At 38.6% G+C, this 17,413-nt stretch overlaps 1 protein-coding gene across 23 annotated transcripts in view; it reads right to left on the reverse strand.

The window, feature by feature from the left end:
* Nucleotides 1–853: 853 nt before the first annotated feature.
* The window catches only part of CASK (calcium/calmodulin dependent serine protein kinase), a 121,794-nt gene continuing 105,234 nt past the window's right edge, over nucleotides 854–17,413 (reverse strand). For 18 of the 23 annotated variants that reach the window (XM_083734692.1, XM_083734679.1, XM_083734675.1 and 15 more), the window contains 6 exons: nucleotides 15,968–16,083; nucleotides 10,200–10,280; nucleotides 10,028–10,108; nucleotides 7,701–7,903; nucleotides 6,321–6,404; nucleotides 854–2,872 (listed from right to left, as the gene is read on the reverse strand). In XM_083734692.1, coding sequence (XP_083590818.1) covers nucleotides 2,696–2,872; nucleotides 6,321–6,404; nucleotides 7,701–7,903; nucleotides 10,028–10,108; nucleotides 10,200–10,280; nucleotides 15,968–16,083 — 742 coding nt within the window. In that variant the 3' untranslated portion in view covers nucleotides 854–2,695. Of the gene's footprint in view, nucleotides 5,842–5,884; nucleotides 6,405–7,700; nucleotides 7,904–10,027; nucleotides 10,109–10,199; nucleotides 10,281–15,967; nucleotides 16,084–17,413 lie in introns of all 23 variants that reach the window. The other 5 variants (XM_083734678.1, XM_083734691.1, XM_083734686.1 and 2 more) reach the window with 3 other exon arrangements.

Raw genomic sequence — 17,413 nt, forward strand, 5'->3', positions numbered from 1 at the left:
AAAGCTTATTGAATCAGCTCAGTGATTCCATTTCCACAGCACTGGATTATAATAGTACACTCAATTCCTTAAGAATAATGTTGATGGTAAAGAAACAGCTGTATATTGCTTCATTTTTTTTGCCAGCCCTGTGATGCAAGGCATGATGTCATAAAGTCAGGAAAACCATGTAGTATAATAACAAATGCAAATTAAATGGTTATGTTTATAGTTGAATAATCAAAGCCCGGAGAAGGGGTTAGAAAAAGGGATCTCTTTCTCTCATTAAACATACATTGTGCCAGGTTCAGAAATTCAAAACTAGCTTGCATTCCGAATTTCTGAAGGTGTCATGGGCTATGCAATGAGACAAAGGCAATTGATAAACTTTTTTGGGTGCTATCCAGCTAAATTATGGTTGTCCACTGAGATCAATGTATTTAAGTTTATTGGGTTGTGCAATGGGACTTCTCACCCGCATACCCTCAAAATCTGCTATAAAAGGTATGCAGAGTAGTTCTTTGGCACATGTGAGGAAAAGTGAGGCAGGAGAAGTCCTGTTGCACAAGTAGAACTCTGTGTGCAGAGCTGGATTCAACTCATTGATTTCAATGGGTATACTCTGAGGAGGACTAATGTTGGGCATCACCCTCTGTACATAAATACCCAAGTGCAAAGACTTATATGCCAAAGGAAATGGCTCTCTTTGCTCTCGCTTGCAGTCTTCTCAAAGTGCATTAACTCTTCTTAGGCCCTTTAAAAATCTTTAGTCTTTTATATTGTTAACATATGTTGAATTCTGAATGGTTCTCAAGGAGGTGAAGCTATCTATGAGTAAATAATTTTTTTTGCATTTTAACGTTGAGGATAACACTTTTCAAAAACATACTGGAATTTAATAACAAAAGCAAAAAATCCATATTAAATAATAAAAATGTAAAACAATCAGTCCAAGGTACATCAATACTGGCGATAAATGGTGATTTAAGTTCACAAAGACATCAAACTGGGATGGGAAATGCTCAGTCTCCCTCTTCTAGGACAGGGAACAGACGTTACCCTTTGCTGAAGGAAGGTCAGATAAATCAGAAAATAGCAACAACCCTGAGATGAATACATGGAAAATATTTGCTTATTAAGGCTCTGCATATAAAATTTAGGACTGCTTCACACATTGTCAAGAACAAACGCTTCCCCATTCAGTATGCACTGCAGGAGGACGTGGCCAATTGGAAGCTCCCGGAGATTTGTACCTGTGCACCACATGTTTGTTTTATTACGCATATTTTTTCCGGTATATTGTTTTTAGCATGTATAATATGCGCACATGCTAAAAATGTGACTGTATGAAGCAACCCTTATTTGCTAAGTGAGCCACAAGTCTTCAAGTCTCGCAGTCAAACCACGTATGCCAATCAACACAAAGATGGCGATAATCCCTCTCCACCCTAAACATCTACAAAGGTGTTGACTGGCTTTCGAAGCACCTGAAGAATCCTGTGATGAAATGAATGACCCAAGGCATTTAATTGTTGAACACATAAAAGGAAGTATATTTAAAATAAAAAATTGGTCAGAATGTAGAGTCATTTACCGTTGAAAGGAATTTACAGGGCTGCGGCAGATGAGTCTTTTGGAATTGTTAGTTCATCGCAATGCCTAAACTGGTTTCTTCATTGCACAGTATTTTCTCTTAAAATGTGTGCATTTTCAAAACAATTACATACATATTAAAAATCAGCATTTCTTTGCTTAAACGTAATTAAAACGTTAATACTCTCAGACAACACAGATCTGAAATGGTGAAACCAGTAATTTTTTCCCCCTCCCACCTTTACAACAAATTAAATTGAGACAAAATTACAAACACATTTCACTACATGATTATTAATAAAAATTAGGATTTTTGTTTATAAAGTTGCCCAAAATGCAAGGGATGTGCATAGGTTTTACAACTTAGTCATAGTACTTAATTTTATTCCCTTGGGTACTTTCCCCCCATGAACGGAATGTACTTTGCTGTAGATTACAGTTTTTTTTTCAACACAGATACACCAACAGCATGAACGCTTGCGACTGTCCACATGCATTAAGAGTCAAGACCCAACTTCAAATCTCTATAAGTTTTACAGAGTTCTTCAAAGAGACAGTATCACATTATTCGGATATTACATGAAAGTACTTCAAAATACTATTCTAAAAATAAAAAAGCAAAGGAAGGCCATTAGAATTTAAGAATTGATCTTGTTATGATTGGGCTAATAATTTCAAATAAATAAAGGAAAGCAAGGTATTCCAATTCACAAAATCAGACTCTAAAAAGAATGTAGTGTTCCAACCCCAAGTTAAGTAACAGATCATATTATTATTAAAATAGATTATAGAAAGCAGCATCTATTTTGTGCAGTTTTAGGGGCCTTTGAAATTAAAAGCTATGATTTCCAAAAATATAACATTCCAAAGGATTGAATAATACATATATTTAAAGATACATTTTAATAAAGTTTAGGAGAACTGATTAAAAAAGATACTGTCTCTTTAAATTAGCATTTTCTCCTCCTATCTATAAGGACATGACGATAATTATAAATTTAGGTCACACTACATCTAGGTAGTCTCTAGGGGCCAAGACCTGTTGACACAAGGTCAATAACAAAGAGGTTCTTCCATGTATGAGGTGGTTCCCAGTAATGATAAAATTCTTCCGGTGATAAGATTAATACACCCAGGAGACGGGAACCCATTGCGAGGCTGTACAAACAAGCTCAATGGCTTCCTCCAGATGCCTGATTGTTTCATCAATTTCATTGTTGATAATTGTAAGATCAAAGTAGTGTGCATATGTTCTCTGTAAGATTTCAGATTCCTTTTGCAAGCGCTGAAGAGATTCATCCTGCACAGTGATGGGGGAAAAGGGGTGGTGAAACACATGTATTATTTTCTTGCCATTATATCTTGCATGTGTTACTTATACAGAAGAGACTACCAAATGAAACTCTTACCTAAGAATTTGTCAGTGATTTAGTACCTTAATAAACGCCAAATTCCACTTAATTTGTTATACAGTTTGCCATAGTCTTAGGTTTCTCACAACACAACCATACACTTATCTACTTTCAGGGAGACTTAAATGGACAAGGAATGAAAATGAGAAAAAAGGATCAGCATAAACAAGGACCAAGGGGTATGGAGGGCTATGTCATTAAGGACAACACACCACATACAACCTATTTGTCTTCTGTTATGCATTGATTTGATTAAGGCACATGAGCAATCTAATTCATTTCAGTGAAAGAAGCAGATCTGCACACATAAAGGAACATGAGCATGATTCTGTTGTCTCTTTCTAAATTGGGGGTGGAGCTAACCTGTGGCCTTGCAGATGTTATTGGATTCCAACTCCCATCAGTCACAGCTAGCATGGCCAAGGGTCAGGGATGATGGGAGCTGTAGTCCTGAAATGTCTGGAGGGCCCCATGTTAGTCGCCTCCTTATTTAAATGATGGGGCGGCCCTTGTGAAATCGCTTAATTCACACAAACTGGAAGTTCCTTTACTCACAACAAATTGGTAGATGGTGTTGACTAAAAGGAATACATTGTATGCTCTCTGGTACATATGAACTACTAAAGTGTATTAGAGAACAGGGAAGTTGGGAAACCATTATAGGATCATATTAAGCTTTTCTGATGTGCACACTTTTAATTTAAAAGATTTGCAAAAGTGTGGGGAACCTGTGGTCTTTCAGATGTTGGATTTTCAACTCCCATCAACCTCAGCCAGCATGACCGACAACCAGAGAGCCGTATGTATCCCACATGCGCTCTAAACCTATAAATGCTGGTGTTGCCTTCATAGGGACAACTCTGCTCCTTCCAATAGGAGCAGCCTATGCACACAAAGAGCTTCTAGTATGGGTATTGTGCATTAGCAACATGAGACCTGTGGTATCAACTAATCCACAGATATATTGCCCCCTCTTCATTACTTTGGCCTATATGAAACTGCCACCACGGGAAACATTCACAGATTGACACACATGCTGAGAAAATTGTGTGAGGCTTTACTCTGAGCACTCGTCATTTCCAGTTGTACCACATTCCTCCTGAACAGGCTCGTATCAGGAAAGGGAGGTGAAGCAGAAAAGTACTAAGATTCAGAGCCAATGGATTCAAAAGCCAGGTATGTTATAGCCACACCCTGGTGATACTATGGGCCTTAAAATGATCATGGTGTAAGGCAGGCACCTTCAACCTGCGGCCCTCCAGATATTTTGGCCTACAACTCCCATGATCCCTAGCTAACAGGACCAGTGGTCAGGGATGATGGGAAGTGTAGTCCCAAACATCTGGAGGGCTGAAGGTTGGGGGTGCATGTTGTAAGGCAAAGAAAGCGCAGTTGTTCCCCATTAGTCTAAGTATCTACCAAGAAGCTGCATTTTGGCTTCAGGGATATAACATTTTCCTATCAACAGAGGCAGTGCTTTTTTCCTGGCAGTACTCAACAGTATGCAGTACTGGCACCCCCCCAATCTTGCGATAAGGTATATGGAGGGTGGGGAGAGCAAGCAAGCAAGCAAGGCTAAAAGGGGGATTGCGAAAAGCAGGAGGCTGAGGCAGCGGCAGTGAGGAAAAGGAGGTCCTTGTTTGGGGCTGGAGTTGTGCTCTCAGTCAACAGGTTGCATCATTCCCCCTCTTCTGCCCTGGACATGCTCCTATGCTGCTGCCTTGCAGTGCTGCAAGCGGCTGAGCGAGTGAGCACCACTTCCCTTTTGTCTCCCCTCACTCTTTGCATGTGTACGGGGTGGGAGGGAGAGAAGGCGGACAAGGCTCCATCGCCCTCCATTCTGGGGCTGGGGCAAGCCATAGAAGTGAGTGTGGATGGTGTGGCTGGTGGCTGGGAGGAGGGGAAGGAAGGAGAAAGGGAGGGTGGGATGTTGGGTAGGTGTGAAGAGCAGAAGGGACAAGGTTGAGGGAGAGGTTGGAAAAGTGAGAGGGGCACACAAAGTGGGCCTTTAATTAATGGAGGGGGGGACAGGAGTGTGTGTGTGTGTGTGAGAGAGAGAGAGAGAGAGAGAGAGAGAGAGAGAGAAGGGAGGAAGAGAATCATGGTAAAAACTGTCACCCTTTTTTTTCTAGAAAAGAAGCACTGAATAGAAGTACTATAATTTTATATTTGGGAAAATGAAATATTTCCTTCACACACTGTTACTGAGACTCCTGCATGGATTGTAACCTGTGCATTCACTGGTCTGTGGCATCATTACTGAAATGCAATTCCTGTTCCTGTCCGTGTCTGGCACCTTTCCACCGTGCAACTTAAAATAATAAGGATTATATATTATTGGTTCCTAAGCTGGTACTTACAGGCAACTTTCTGCACCATTTTGGCAGCTAGATAAAATTAGTACAAGTGCAAGAAAATGAGAAGAAAAGTAAAAATGATAATTCAAGAAAAATAAACAAAACAAGGGCAGTCATGTAGGAGGATATGTCTGTGACATCACCACATCTTACACTTATTTTCATTTCAATTTCTGTCAATTCTGTCATACAATTTCAGTGTACAGGTGCTTGCTCCATCTTGGAATCACGAGTTCAGCATTTTGCTTTTTATAAAATGCAATACCAAAATATATACAATTACACCTAGACACCAACTATTGACACTTGATACAAAATGAAATGAATAAAATAGATCTATATGGAAGTTTTAAGCAGCTGGGCTTGGACGAAGTAAAAAACAAACTCCTACTTTCCCAATAAATGTAAGTATGCTAAATTGTTTTAAAGATTAAAAGGAAAAGAAGCTCTGATAATGTCTTCACATCACAAGACATTGTCCAAACTAAATCTAGGGGCCCCTGCAGTTTTTACAAGCCTCTGCCTTAGCTGTATGACTCCCACAAAAAGGTTATTCTCTAGCTGTGTGTAAAGAAACTTGATGTGAACTTCTATTTAGCGACAATCAGTGACATAAAACAGAGAGGCAGACTTCCATCATCCTCTCATGCATTTTCAGTGAACGACTGTGCAGAAATGAGTGGTACAGACATGTCCTTAGAAATATGTGCTTTTAAGGTAGGTTTTAAAACAAGGTAAAGCAGGTAAAGAAAAAGGGATATTTATGCAAATGATGATTTGAAAGGAAAATGAATGAATGGACAAAGTCTTAAACTTCCATTACAGTACAGAGAAACAATAATGAATATAAGATTTCTTCATCAAGATTTCATTCATCACTATTATCTATCACATTAAATTCTGTCAAATAGGGATGAAGCTTCCGTTTGTGCCTATTCTTAAGTACTCTACAAATGTGATTTCACTGCAAAAGTCTTACCTCATTAATGCCTGGGGTAATTGTAGGTGCAGCGATAAAAACAACAAAAGGAGCAAACTCTGCAGTCCTCAGGACCTTCAGGGCCTAAGGAAAGAATATTTTAGGAGGAGGAGCATGGCATACATTGTAATACATTTGAAGACAAAGCATGATTCTGGATCCTTTTGGAAGCCAAATTGTAAGCTGATAAGTGTTTCCAACCTTGCAATGCCTGAAATGTCTATGCATTGTTAGAACTCGTTTCTGTCAATGGTACTACTGAATGTAAAAAATGAATTAAATATAATACAAGGGCCCCCAATTTTATCTGGGCTTGGCAGGCAGACACTATTTGTGGTTCCCACTGACCCCACCTGTCCTCTGACTTTCTGTTCGTATCAGGCATTGGTGACACTTGGAAGCAGGCTAGAGAACTGAGGAGAGTGACTGCAAGAGGGTAAGAGATCTTTACCACCTTTGATTTCTCTGTGATGTGCAGAGAAGTAGGTGAAGGGGCTTTCATTTGCTACTAGGTAACCAGGAATAGCAGGTATGTGTAACTGCTAATGACTACCAGGTCGCAACAGTTGTAGGTATTTGGTGTTTGATGTTGAAGATTTTGCAAACCAGTACTCGAGCTGATATCATTGCAATTTATACAAATGAGAGAACCCATGTGCACAATTCCTACTGTCCATAAGACAACCTGCAGTTTAAAATACTGTTTCCCTCCGCAACTGTTTTTACTAGTGCTTGAAAAATAGCAAGAAACACTTTGGGCTATGTATGAAGTCTTTTCAAGAGCCCCGTGAGGAAATGTTCCCCCACAAGCCCCTTAGCTGCACCCTTTCCCACTGCTGTTCACAGCTTGTTTATCCCTCTATTGCTGATTCAGCGGCATTTTATATTCCCCAGGTTCTCTTCCCTGAATGATCCCAGCTGATCAGGGATCATGTTGCAAAGGCAATGATTTCACAGACAATAAGGTTTGTCTATGTGTCACATTCTAAACGGGTATGGAACATCCTTGTTGCTGAGGTGGCTACACCCCACTAACAAGACAGTGTACTGGACTGATTACCTAAATAATTAGGGGCACCCTTGGAAAATATTTTCACAAACTTTAGTGGCCCACCTGTGATGTAAAACACACTGCAGATGGACTTTTTGTTTCGTATTTCTTTTTGCAAGAGACCGAAATGTTCATAAAAAGGATACATAGTTAGCTTTGTTTCATTTTGTGGGAAAATGTCATATGTTTTTCATATATACCAACAATTTAACAATCAAGTCCATATATGAAGAAAAGCTCATTAACATATCAAATGTGTTAATTTAGCGCAAAAAATAAAATCGTGTTATATATTTGTAATACAATGAGTTAGTCACTTCTATATCTACCTGAGGTTCTACGTCAAGTATTGCAATTAATCCCTGTTCGTGGATCTTCCGTATTGTTTCCAGTTTTGTCCCGTACATTGCATCTTCATGGCTACCGTATTCCAAATATTCATTGTTTGAAATGTCCTGCATCATTTGGTCATGTGATACGAAGTAATAATTCTTTCCATTCTCTTCATCTTTCTTTGGTGGTCTGGTTGTATCTGTAATTACAAGAGTCAGAACACTGAAACTAGCCGTTTGTTCACTCCCCATGTTTCACACCCAATCTATAATACAGACATACATACAGGATGGTTGCCAATGCTGTCCATGAGCAAGTGGAGCAGACTTCTGCTCATGTAAGAGGACTTTAACTTCCCCTCAACCCCTTTGCAGCAGATCCTTGCATGCCCTCAAAATTTGCTCCAAAGGATTATAGACCGTCCATATATTCTGATGCCAAAGACATTCATAAGTAAATATGGTGGACTATTATTTTTCTCGAAGCAACTAACATGAGTCTGACCAAACTGCGGGAGGCAGTGGAAGACAGGAGTGCCTGGCGTGCTCTGGTCCATGGGGTCACGAAGGGTCAGACATGACTAAACGACAACATTATTTTTCACCTTCATATATTTGTATTTGCAAAGACTACCACTAATTATTTCAGTATTTTTACATTGTTTTGTCATGCTATGGAAAACAAGAATGATGCTTTTTAAATTGCAGAACACTGAAGAAAACATTTCTGAAAGCAATTCTTTAGAATAATTTTTTAAAAATGGTTTTATTATGCGTATAGCAGCCCCATATTTTTACTACCCCCAGTTCATAATATCTCAATACCTCAGAAAATGTATAGGTGAGTTAATGTTCTAGTTATCCATAGCTGTATCTATTGTAAATGTGGCTGGGTGAAAGTTCCACATTTGTACTGTGAGAAGCGGACAGCCAGGGAGTCATGCTAGGGCTGGAGGTGGAAGGGAATAGGAAAAATTGACTAAATTTGCCATGACAGATCACAAAACAGTGTGAATTTATGAGGGAAAGTATTTTGCTTCTGCACTAGGGTTCTTTGGCGCTGTTGAGGTATTCCTCTTCCACAATCAGCTGGAAGGGGTATATGAAAGAAGTTTCACTTGAAACTACATAATGCTATAATCCCCATTACAATTCTGCAGTGCCCATTGCTTGTTGTCAGGGCCCGCTCTAGCTGGGGTGTCCCCCCTCACTCACAGAGCCAATAGACACCATCTACCCTATGAGGAAAAAGAGGGCAAAGACAACCTCAGGGCTTGCTCTAGGTGGAGCACCCAGGGCCCAGACACAAAACACCCGTGAGGAGGAAGAAGAGGGTGAGGCACAGAGAACATGAGGTCAAGCAGTCTTCCCACCCCCCATGCCAACTTTACATACTGTATCATTTGTTGTAGGCCTTTTAAACTGTAAACCACCCTGGGTGCTTGGGCAGAAGGGCAATGAATGAATAAATTAAATAATTTTGCACACAGAAGATAGTTGTCGACAATCTCCAGTAGTAGTAGATGTGAAAAATTCCTTCCTGAGATCCTGGAGAGCAGCTGACAGAGTAGAAAATATTGGGACAGACAGCAGAAGCTGCTTTCTACTACTTCAGATCATTGGTGTACGTGGCTCAAGTTGCTACTCTGAGTTTGGGGTTAGGGTGCAGAGAAAGGAAAAGTTGAAATGTCTGTATTGAAATAACTTCCCAAAAACACAACCAAGGGTTTTGGGGTCAGGAAAAGAATAGAAAATTTATTTTCAGCCTTGTGATTGAAAGGGCACACAAAAAAGCTGGAAGTGTTTCCAGGAGGCAGTTCCTCTCATGCTGGTTTGATCAATAATCTCTACTGGGTGTAGAGAGAAAGAGAAATTGCCTTCTTAACTATCAGGTGTGTTCTTCATGCAGCACCTTCTCCTGCAGTTGTCTCTTGCAATGTATTTGCGCTCTGCTTATTGCACAACAATGCATATTATTAATTAATTAAATCTGTATACAGCCTTTCATCTGTAGATCGCAGGGCGGTTCCTAACATAAAAGTTGTGCATTAGTTATGGTCAACCTCTGACTGCAGGACAGCAAACAGCCTGGGGATTGCTTCCAGTGTACAGTAAATTCAGGCCATATTCCATACATGGTTTACAGAATGCACAAAGTGAAGCAGGTGGCAAGGGACTTGATGGATGGAGTTGGTAGAGGAACTCTGAAAACCACCACCATCTTTAACTTTTAATCAAATTACAATTGTTGGAAAGTATCAAATTAGGTATATCATAATAAGTAGTTAATATGCAGCTATCTGCCTCATAACACAGTTACTTACGTGGAATAGGGTATGCAAATCTGTCTGGATGTTTTGTGATTAGTGTATTTTTTATATGTCGTCTCCCAACACCATGTGCTCCTACAGGAAAGGAAATTTAATATTATCACAGAGATTCAAAATTATGTTGTTTAAATTTCAATTGTAGAACAAAAATGATACTCGAACTTACCTAGTAAGACTAGTGTTTTCCTTTTGAATGCTGGCAATTTTACTACTTCTTCATACGTGACAAGATCTAATTGATCAAACACTGAAACAGAAAACAAAAGCCAGAAATAAGGTGAAAATGTATAGCAAATCTACTACCCACAAATGTCAAATTTATAAGCTAAACCAATATTTTAACCAACCATTTCCTTCTTTCAATTTATTAAACAAACTAATTTTGCTTCAATATTAAGATCATATTTCAAATTGCATGCTTAAGAATTTGAGATCATGCACTATGCACGTTACAAAAAATTAGTGCTTCTGGAAAATTCTGGGATTCCTGAAAGTGAGCAATAAAGTTTGTAGACAGATGAATACAAATATGAGAACATCTACTTACACAGACAATAAAGATTTAGATTTTATTAAAACTATGGAAATGCATTAAATTGTTTGGTTTTATTGTTTTACTTACTCTTCCATAGACATTTATCAGATTAATTGTAAGTAGAGTTCTCTTCACACAGAAGTGCTAATTTTATATTAACATGCTCTCTAAATTTCAGACAGTGAGTAAAGCTCTGATGACAGAGGATGGCTTCACAGCACACTATAAAGGCACCACCATAATTCAAGCATTTAATAAAATATGACTCTAGTAAAGGTTCTCAATTTTCCTTATGTTTACTGCAATGTGATCTCAAACCACTGTCAATTGCAAATCATATTAACAACCCTGTCCTTACTTGTGGCCAATAATGACAGGTTTCTGGTGTTTTAATAATTTCTGTAGAAAACAATTGTCAGTTGAAGGATTTAGGCCAATTGTAAGGATATATTTGAATAACTAAATTATGATGATGTTAATAGTGAAGAAGCCATTCTATTAAACATTGTCTATTCTATGATTTTGGGGAAAAAAGAGGACCTAACAGTATGCATGGCTTAACTTTAATCAATTTATTAGAGTACCGTTTTAAATTTAGATTCAGAACCAGAATATCCAAACATTTTTTCAGTCATATGTCCCCGAAAAGCTGGAAAGATGTATTTCCAGGACAGGACAGTCAGTGGGCGGATCCGGACTAACTGCAGGTGTAATTCTGTCCATAGTACTCTCCTGCTAGAGGAAATTATTTTTGTCATTTGTCAGTTTTCCCATTCTCTGCCTTCCTCCCAACAAGCTGCTCTGGAGGACCAGGGAAGCCTCGGAAGAGCATGAGGAGGGGCGAGGAGGGTTGCAGAGGGAGTGGGGAAATGAATGACAATTCCCCCCTCCCCTTCTTCCAAGGGAAGTCTCCACTGGATCTCAGCCCATTTTGGCCAGCTGAGGGTCCCCTCTCATTTGTGGAAGGCTACGTTTGGACCAAATCTATCTCCAGATACAGAAATATTATGTCAAGAATGTCAGAAAGCTTTCAGTTGTTTTTTTTTTTTTTTAAAATAAACCCCACACACCATATAGCTGCTACGGTGGCAGAGGTGTCCCTTGAGATCAAAAGGTGGGGCATAAACACTTGATGAATTAAAAGCCAATATCTACTTCAGCAAGCGAAACATTTTAGTTTCAAAAACATTTCCAGGCAAATTCCAGGTATTTTTTGATAGGGTATTAATATTTACATTTTTAACATTTATTCAGAGCTATCCCTAAACATATCTCAAGAACTTATATTGCCATGTACCAAGAATGTGTGTCAGTTATATCCTCAGGTTATTAAAATCAAAGAGCTTGTTCTACAATATCCCACCTAAGTCAGTAACTAGGAATATTAAGTCCTAAAAAATTTTCCCTTCTGAAAAACTTCACTCCAGCTCCCCAAAATAATATATCATGCTAATAAGAACAAAAATGGTCACCCGGTAGTATTTTTCAGGCCCTTGCTATATTTGCTAAGAGTAGAACCACCCTTAGTGAAAACAGAACACAGTTCCTTAACTACAAAACAAACAGAATAAAACATTCTGGTAAATAATCATGACCACTAATAATTTCAGGGTTTCCAACAGAAATGAAGAAATGACTTTTTAAACACAAATTTAGGAGTACATGGACACATTTACAGACTGAACTTTTAAACACTTCTACACTTCTAGCTAATAAAGCAAAGGAGTTATTGAAAGGAAACCGTAAGAAGCAAATAAAGAGGCATTGTCACTTGACAGGTTACTTACATGCACAGAGGCCATTGGGATTAAGACAGCATGAAAAATGTACAGGGGTCATTGAAATATGGCTCATAATATATTAGTAAAATAAAAGTATATGCACAAAATAAACTTCACCATGCAATAGTCTAAACACAAGGCAAATAAATCACGTTAAATGATAAGCATGTTTTATAAAAACTTGGCTCTGTCCTGTAAGTTGGCATTACCAGACGAATAATTGAATATGCCTATGGTCTGGTATTTAGAGAAAAGAAACCCACAACACTTGGCCTTTATAAATTCAGGGTTGTATCCAATGCTTCTGTGTGCAATTGGAAATCCACTCACAGAGCACTAGATTCCACTCTTACTTTATAATTTTAAAATAAAACTTAGAAGTAATAACCTGCACTTCAAATTAGCCGTAGATATTGATGGGCAAGAATGAGCCTCATGGCCAGAATTTCTAAAATAATTAGGATAAAAAGGAATTCAGAGATAGCAGAAATAGGAGAGAAGGTAGGAAATACTGCCTATACACTATAAATACAGGGTTGAATTCCATGGTGTCCTTCCATTCAGGGAACAGTTTGATCTAGAGGACTATTTCCTCCCCATTTTTTGTAGGATAGAATGCCCTTTCCCCCTGAATGCTTAAATCCACAGACTTATAAGGATAATTCCCTCTTCTCTTCTTGCCAGTGGAGTTCTCCACTATATCAAAGATGCTTCTGCAAAAGGAATGATTCCTTCCAATTGTGGAAATGCACCATCGGATACCACTCAAAGGAAGGAGAAAAATAACCTGTTTGAATTTTGGAACTGATTTTAAAGAGCTTTCCTTTCCTTGTGAAGTATGTGTCTAGCCATCTGGTTTGTTTGGAGGACACCATTTATAAGTTGCATTTTTTAAAAATTAAAAAACACATTACTAACAAGGCAGCAACATGCCTCCCCATCAGTATTGAGAATGAGATGTTGCGCATGTGCAAAGGTTGAGTAATTGAAAGGAAAGGGTGGAACAATGGGGCGTGAAAGAATTAAGGGAGGAAGGGTTCAGAGGTGGTTTTAGCAACTGGTCTGTACACTACAGATTCCATAGCATTTTTAAAAACCCAAATATATTAAAAACACACAGATTGAGGGGTCCTGACAATCTCTATGGTAGCAGCAAAGCACAAAGAACTCTGGATTTATTTAGGGGGATTGATGTCTGACACCCAGAAAGTTTCTGCTATCAGCCAGCAGTTTCAAATTCTCTTTGATAAGAGACTGTAGTAGGGACAGGACCACTCATTCAGCCAAAGCACAAGAAACAGGCAAGAAGATAATGACACACAAATCAGGTATCCAAGTTATGTGACTCCATTTTTGCCTATGCACTTACTTGTTATTGCCTCAGATTTAAAATACATGTACAACTACCTACAATTTATTGTGACTCATCATCATAATAAATACTAGACTCCTCCTAGATTCCATAAATTATGAATGGACCAATCCCCACCAAACCTAGAATATTAGGAGAACTGGGGGCATGAAGTACGGTAGTTCAAATGAAGTACTGTTAAATCCCATTCATTTCAGAGGGTGAGTTAAGCACATGCTTAAATCTCTCTGCTGAAATCAATCGCAATTAACATCGTTTACCTCAGATAGATTGGGCCTTTCCAATTTGAAACATTTACTGTTTGAATTTTATTCCTGTTACCTTAAACACATTTGAGTTTTTCATAAGACTCTATGCAAGGAAATGCACCCCACCGGCAATATGAAGAAATTTCCAAATTGCCTGCCCATACTTTAATGAGCATGCTTTGGAACATGGTGATTTCTGCATTAGATGGTCCAAATTAAAATGCACTAATCCTAAGATCATTTAGAAGGAAGTCACACTGAATTCACTGCCTCTGATTGTATTGTAACAGTTTTTTCACAAAACAGATTCATCTAGGTAATGGTCCATTTTGAAGTACATTATTGCGCTTTATATGGGTAACTAACACAGCAGAATAGTACAGAGTATTGTGTGAGAAAATCCACTTCAGAAAAACATTCACAGTAGATTTCAATCTATCATTCAGGTGACACGAGTTTGCAGGCCATGGGGGAACTGCTTGTGGTCTCATATGAAGATTTGATGTTATACACAGGAGCTTATCACGACACACTGGAATATGTATGTAAACTATATTTTCACACTTTGACTATTACTGTTAATCTTCAACTTGTTTTTGTAAAAAACTTAAATATTTTTAAAACAAACAAACAAACAAACAGACAAACAAACAAACAAACAAACAAACAAACAAACAAACAGGCACAGTCCTAATTTTAGGAGCTTGGAGTAAAACATATAGAATAGAAATAATTATGCTAATAAATATGAAAGGAACTTTTGTCTTTAATATACAAGCAACCCTTATGAATATTTGCATTGTCCTTTTCTATTTGTCAGTGTAGCTATGTGTAGCTTGACTATAAAAAATATCCGTTCTGTTGCACCAATGGATGCCCACTCACAATACATTGTATCTAATGCTTAGATACTATTTCCAACTCTGCATAAGACACTGAAGGACAAAGTGGGAGGTGTCCATGTTAGCATGAAAAGCAAGGGGGAAGGAATTACAGGAATTTTCACTGCTGCAATCATATAATATATTTTAGAGAATAGCCCCCAAATGTAGATCTGCGGGTGTGTGTCTCAAAATGTGTGCACAGTTCTGGTGAAATATTTCCAAATTTGGTGAGAACTTGGAACTGTCACATTCAAGATATCAAAACTCCTCAGTCATGTTCATTGCTCCTCTCCTCCCCTGCCCCACAACAGCAACTGTACCTAGGTTGTCCCAAATTTCCCACCCTTTCTTCTATAGCCCTTTCCCAAACTCCTTAAAAACAAAAATCCCTTCCTTCAACTATAGCAAAGGAATGAAAAATGTACAACAAATTGTATATTTAAGCCCTATAACGCTTAATTGTCTGAGTGTCAGAGTACCACAATACATTTTCAACACAAATACAGTGCCCACAGTAACTTTAGACCGAAATGTCTTAACACAAAAACTTAAAATATAACCCCCCCAAACGCAAACATACAGTAGATGAAAATATGCATAATTTTCAGTTGCATTGTAATGAAATCCATGATGTACCCAGTCTCTCTCTTTTTGCTAATTCACTTTGAGACTTCCTCAGATGTGAGAAGCATCTAATGTAATAAATTACACTAACTCTCAAAAGATATGCATAATGTTAAACTTATTAAAACTGTTTTATTTCTTAAGAGCACTGTATTTTCTTGGAAGTTCAACTGCATAAGCAAATTCTGTACAGCTGCAAAAACATTCTTGTACAACATCTCAGATTACTTAACACTGTCTCCAAGATGCAGATCTTGCCCCAGATGCATCAGCACATTTTCCATATTCAACTTATGCTAACCACTGCTTTTCCCATATATTGTTTATTCACCAGTATCTGTTTAGTGCTTATGCTTTCTTACGCTTCAATGTCTGGATTTTTTAAGTTAAATGTTTCCACTGAGAGACACTGGTGAAATAAAAACTTTACTTGATAATGAACAATGCAGCAATGTTAAATACAGCTTTATGTGCATTATGTTTTTCTCACCTGCATTGTGCTTTGCTAAGTATTTGTCTTTGTATTGCTTCTTTTTCTTTCCAAACCAAGTACAGCTTGCCTGCTGCTCTTGTTTAGTCTTCTCCATAGCAATACAAGCCACTCGCCTTGTAGGTGAAGAGGAAAAAACTATCAGCTTGTTACTAAAGATTACTTTTTAAATGAAGCAATGTTAATATTTATCTTTAACATAATCTCCCCCACCATTTTTTTTTTTGCAGGACAGATTAAAATTCATTTCCCAGCTTTCACATTGGAATTTTTGATGACCCTTTTCAAAGCACCAATTCCTTGTTTACCACACCAGCAGCCACCATGGAGTCAAATGAATTATTGCTGCTTTAAAAGATAGCTGCAGCTGCTGAGAGGAGCTAAGGCAGGGGCGAAGCAGCACTTTGACAGCTGTGGCTCTTTTCATCTGTCACAGCACAGGGCATGGCAGAAGGTACTCCAGTTTCTCAAAGCCTCTCATCCTGCCATGGCTACCGACTGTCATGATTGATGACAGGAGGGAGCTCCTGGGGCAACTCTCATGAACACAATCCTCCAATAGCAGGGTGATCTGTAAACCAAAAGCAGGATGGACTGCTGCTTAATCCATAGTGGTCCAGTTTGTTCCACCTGGTCATTTAGTGCAACATCAGCCACAATTTGGGTACGGAGTACATCTCTGATCTCTACAGTGGTAGCCTTCCTTTTAGTAGATAACCAGTACAGACTATATCCACATATAGGATAAGGCTGAGACTGAGATTTTATCTTAGAGACTTCCTAATTACAGACCTGGTCTTCAGGTTTGCTATTATCAAGCCTTTAGCAGGAACTTCATGGCTGCTATGACAATCATTTGGCTATGCTGATGTGTTACAAACCCAGATAATGGCCTAAGATTATATGATGCATTCCTGCTACTGAAGTCTAACAAGTATGATCTTGGAAGCTGCCTTGGTGGGGTGCTGACTAAGAACCATATATAAGTTGCCCTGAACTCCTCAGAGACTAGGGTGTAAGTTTAATTAATTAATTAGAAACCACACACAGAAGGCAGGATATACTCTTGATTAAGTGTTCTGTAGCAGGAGGCAGTGGAAGACACAAGTGCCTGGCGTGCTCTGCTCCATGGGGTCATGAAGAGTTGGACATGACTAAAAAACAACAGCGTTCTAGATTTAGGTAGCCAGGGTATGAGGGTATCGTTGTAATACATTTTGTCATGAATTGACCACAACCTTATGTAGGCCTGAGTAGTCTCAGTTCATGCTCTTTGCAGTATGTCTCCAGAAGCTGATGGATCCTTTGGCGTACAGAATTATTTGGAGGATTTATCCATTGACACTAAAGGTCACTCTGGTGACAGAATGGTTGATATATGAAATCAAAAGTTGAGTATGGCTACAATGCTGTGGCAGCTAGGCATTCTCTTCTCACACTTTTGTA

This window comes from Podarcis gaigeae (genome assembly GCF_964106915.1).
Source record: "Podarcis gaigeae genome assembly, chromosome: 4".
NCBI lineage: Eukaryota > Metazoa > Chordata > Lepidosauria > Squamata > Lacertidae > Podarcis > Podarcis gaigeae.